Source organism: Alexandromys fortis, unplaced genomic scaffold, assembly GCF_014885135.2.
Source record: "Alexandromys fortis isolate MF-2015 unplaced genomic scaffold, M_Fortis_MF-2015_v1.1 scaffold_222, whole genome shotgun sequence".
Lineage (NCBI taxonomy): Eukaryota > Metazoa > Chordata > Mammalia > Rodentia > Cricetidae > Alexandromys > Alexandromys fortis.
This window is the reverse complement of record NW_026068108.1, coordinates 1,915,180-1,919,613: the sequence shown is the minus strand read 5'-3', so window position 1 is coordinate 1,919,613 and position 4,434 is coordinate 1,915,180. Positions and strand designations below refer to the sequence as shown.

The 4,434-nt window shown below is 44.1% G+C and overlaps 1 protein-coding gene across 8 annotated transcripts in view; it reads left to right on the top strand.

Moving 5' to 3' along the window:
* Window positions 1-4,434, top strand: part of Agbl2 (AGBL carboxypeptidase 2) — a 60,895-nt gene that overhangs the window by 49,710 nt on the left and 6,751 nt on the right. For 7 of the 8 annotated variants that reach the window (XM_050124307.1, XM_050124308.1, XM_050124310.1 and 4 more), the window contains one exon: window positions 1,338-1,424. In XM_050124307.1, coding sequence (XP_049980264.1) covers window positions 1,338-1,424 — 87 coding nt within the window. Of the gene's footprint in view, window positions 1-1,337; window positions 1,425-4,434 lie in introns of those variants that run through there. The other variant, XR_007589020.1, reaches the window with a different exon arrangement.

Genomic DNA, 4,434 nt, shown 5'->3' with positions numbered 1-4,434 from the left:
TTTTTAAATGTTGGGGAAAAGACTTAGACTATCAGCTCAGTTGTAGGCTGCATGTCTGGCATGCCCAAAGTCTTAGGGTCAGCTCACACACACACACACACACACACACACAGAGAGAGAGAGAGAGAGAGAGAGAGAGAGAGAGAGAGAGAGAGAGAGAGAGAGAGAGAGATGGGTGGGGTTGATATGATTCTGGTTCTTAGTAGAACTGATAGAAAATGACCTTCCTTGTATAGAATGCGAATCTGTGGTTAACAATAATACATTAAGTACAGTGAGTTCCACCTGTGCTATCCTGGGGAAACCCCCACAGGCACAACCATCTCAAATCAACATTGAGGACTATTTAATGTCTAATGTAATTGTCAAGAGCACAAGCTTTGAAATCTGTTCAAATTCCAGCCCAATCCAGCCCCTCCAGGACTCCATAACTGGAGAATACTATACCATGAAACTTGTTGCATACAAAACATATTAGCAAGCATTATATAAAGGTCAGTGAGATCCCTCGGTGGATTAAGGTGTGTGTGTCTCAACTTGCAACCTAAATTTGATTTCCAGAATCCACAGTAGAAAAGCTCCCAAGGGTTGTCCTATGGCCTCCATCCATGTATCGTGTATACACTTGCCCACTTACACACACACACATGCACAGTTAAAAGGGGCTGGGGAGATGAGTTATTGTGTGGAAGCGTGAGGACCACATACAGCCAGGCATGGCCGTCTACTGTTATCGCAGGGGCAGACAGGAAGACCCCTGGGCTGATTAGACTGAACTCCACACCTGATGTCACCCTGGCCACCACATGCACTGTGCACATGACACATATACAAAATACCTTCAGGTTATTGTGTAAGTGCACAGACGAAACAGTAATAAATGTTATGCTTACACTGGGTTACCATCTCTAAGATGTCTTTTCTATAGATATACACACATGCACATATATGTATAGGCACATATTCCAAAATCAGAAAATAAAAATCCGAATCCCAAAACACTTGTGTTCCTAAGCATTTCTGAGAACTCTGTACTGTGAGAGTTACTCACTGGCCAGGAACTCGCTTTCTGATCTGCAACAATGAAGTGCAGAAACCTGCAGCCTATGGTGGCTTTAGCTCTAGATAGGAAACTAAAAGGTACCTGGCATTTAGCGAGCACTGAATAAACATTAGTTCTCTCCTGAGTTGTTACTCATGTTGCTTTGCCTTCCTTTTGTGTTGCATTATCCTCATGATTTAACAAACATGAGTGGAAACCACAGGACTAATGTGTATTCAATATGTCCACAATGTTCACAAGGAAAACTTAGCAAGGATGTATTCATTTATTTTAGACAGAGTTAAGTGGAAGAGACAAAGGCACCTCCCTGGACCCACCACTGACCAGCCTGGTTCTACCTAAGAATAAAGAAATAATTCAGGTACTTCACCTCATTTATACATACACATGCCAACAGTTAATGTTATTGTTTGTTTGTTTTGTATGTGTGTTTTGTCTTGTTTTGTTTGAGAAGGTTATCAAACATATAGCCCCTGCTAGCCTAAAACTTGTTATACAGACCTGGCTGGTCTCATAGACTTGTTCCTGCCTCTGCCTCCCAGATGCTAAAGTTACAGGTATGTACCTATAATAACCACACTCAGCTTAATTTTTATATACTTCTCTATATAAACACATACATTGTGTGATTTGGATGAGTGGTGGTGTTGCACCCAGACCCCGTTCTGCCCAGATGAACATCTAAGGTAGTCTATATCCTCGGAATCAAACCACCTGTCCACTCTGGAGGATCTCTCCCAAGATAGGACAGGGCTAGAGATGGCCCACCCAGAGCTAAAATCTGGATATCAAGAATTTAATTTCAACAAGCTGCCATCATTTTGTAGCTCCATGGAAGTATGTCAGCTGAAACAGTGATGCTGGGTATGTATTGTTAATACAGTGTTGCAGCTCCTAGGGGATATGCCTCACAGGCAGCGTTAACCATGATCACTCACCCTGTAGGCCAGGCTGGTCAAGAACACACAGAGATCCTCCTACCTCTGCCCCCTGGGTGCTGGCATTAAAGGGGCATGCCACCATGCCCAGTTAACGTCTAAGTAATTTATAAATAAAAGATATTTGCTTGGTTCATGTTTCTGGAGGTTGGAGTCTAAGACGGGTCCCACAAAGTGAGGGCCTTGGGCTGCATTGCAACATGCCTGAAGATTAAGAGAATGGGTAAGTGTGTGCAGAATCAGAGAGCGGGCAGGTGTGTGCAGAAGAATCAGAGAGCGGGCAGGTGTGTGCAGAAGAATCAGAGAGTGGGTGGCTGTGTGCAGAAGAATCAGACTCAAGGAGCAGCCTCTTTTGTCTGTTTGCTTGATTGATCTTTTGTTTTATTTTGTTTTTTTTTTTTTTTTCGAAACAGGGTTTCTCTGTAGCTTTGGAATCTCTCCTTGAACTAGCTCTTGTAGACCAGGCTGGCCTCGAATTCACAGAGATCCGCCTGCCTCTGCCTCCCGAGTGCGGGGATTAAAGACGTGCGGCACCACAGCCTGGGTTGCTTGCTTGTTTTTCGAGACAGGGTCTCTCTACATAGCCATGACTGTCCTGGAATTCCCTGTAGAGACCACACTGGCTTAGAGATCTGCCAGCTTCTGCTGGGACTAACGGCGTGGCCGTCATGCGTGCCTTACCAGCCTCAGTTCATAACTTTTTTTTCCAGTAATTTAATTTGTCCCATAAAACAGCCCAGCTCTGTAAGATTTAAAATCTCGAATGAGCTCTTAAGGCCCCACTTCCCAACACCACCACAGTGAGGTTTAGGGGAGACAGGCATGTTCAAACCGCAGTGGGAAGCTCTTGCTTTCCTAAAACATTAGAATTAATTACAATGCAGCCCTCTATCAACATGGTTCACACAAATTTGAACTTGTACATTCTTTGCTTGGCAGTAGCAACAGCCAGTGAGCTTTCCTTTTAATCATCCTGGGCTTAGCTGAGTCTGACAGGGCACACCTGTAATTCTAGCCACGTGGGAGAATAAGGCAGCTCAAAAAGCAAGAGAAAGGTAGTCTGGGCTTTCCACAGCCCCGGGGTGTTACAGCAGGGCGTCCCTCATGTGTCTGGGCAATGAAGTCGAGAACACCACACTAACTGAAGTAAATTGATGCTCTGCCAGGCTTTTGCACATGTTGACTCTTGTGTAGATGTTCTCACTTGCCTATCAGAGTCTTCTGGAGGACCTGGAAGTAGGAGACTCCTAAAGATAAGGTCCTCAAGGAAGAGTGACAAGGGTGTACATTACCATGGAGCAGTACCAACTGAAGAGCAAAGCTCAGAGAAGTTTAAATGAAACTGAGGGTTGAGGCAGAGGGATCACAAGCTTGAGGCCAGGCAATGAATTTGAGACCAGATAGGACTACATAAAGAGTCCTTGTCTCAAAATAATAATTATGGAATCTGAGTGTAATGCCACATGCCTTTAGTCCCAGCATCTGGGAAACAGATATAGGTGGATCTCTGTGAGTTTGAGGCCAGCCAAATCTACCTGGTGAGTTCCAGGAAAGCCAGGACTACACAGTGAGACCCTGTCTCAAAAAAAAAAAATGAAATGAAAAATATAAACCAAAAACCAATAGTATCGATTGTGGAGTAGAAAGATGGCTCAGCAGTTAAGAGCATTTGTTGCACTTCCAGAGGACCTGGTTCTGTTCCCAGCACCCACGTGGTGACTCACAGGCATCCATTCCAGGGAGTCTGGCACCTTCTGGTGCACATACAGACACATAGTAAAAACACTCATTTTAATTTTTTATTATATAAAATATTCTACTGCAGATAAAAAAGAAATATTCTCTTTCTGTAACTAATAAAGTCAAACTAAAGAGAGCTGTAGCAGACTAATAAGTGATGAACTTGTCCTTGCTCCTCGCTCAGTGACAGAACCATATGCACAACTCAATCACTGATTAGCGTGTAACATGCTCCTCGCTCAGTGACAGAACCATATGCACAACTCAATCACTGATTAGCGTGTAACATGAAGTCAGTTCTGTCCACTCCAGGCAGCTGGATGGACGCCAGCAACCCCTTAGCATCACTCCATCCTCTTGAATTTTTCTGTGGAGTAAAATGCACTTTAACTCCCAGAGCATATCAGACAGCAAAGTGGGGAACGCAGGACAGTATTTTAACCCAATGTTTCTTTATCTTCCTTTGTGTAATGTTGGTAGACAGCTTATGAAAACAGCCTTGCCCGCCTGGCGGTGGAGGCTCACACCTTTATCCCAGCTCTCGGGAGACAGAAGCAGGAGGATCTCTTTGAATTTGAGGTCAGCCTGGTCTACAAGAGCTAGTTCCAGGATAGCTAGGGCTGTTACACAGAGAAACCTTGTCTCAAAAAAACAAAAAGAAAAAGAAAGGAAGGAAGGAAGGAAGGAAGGAAG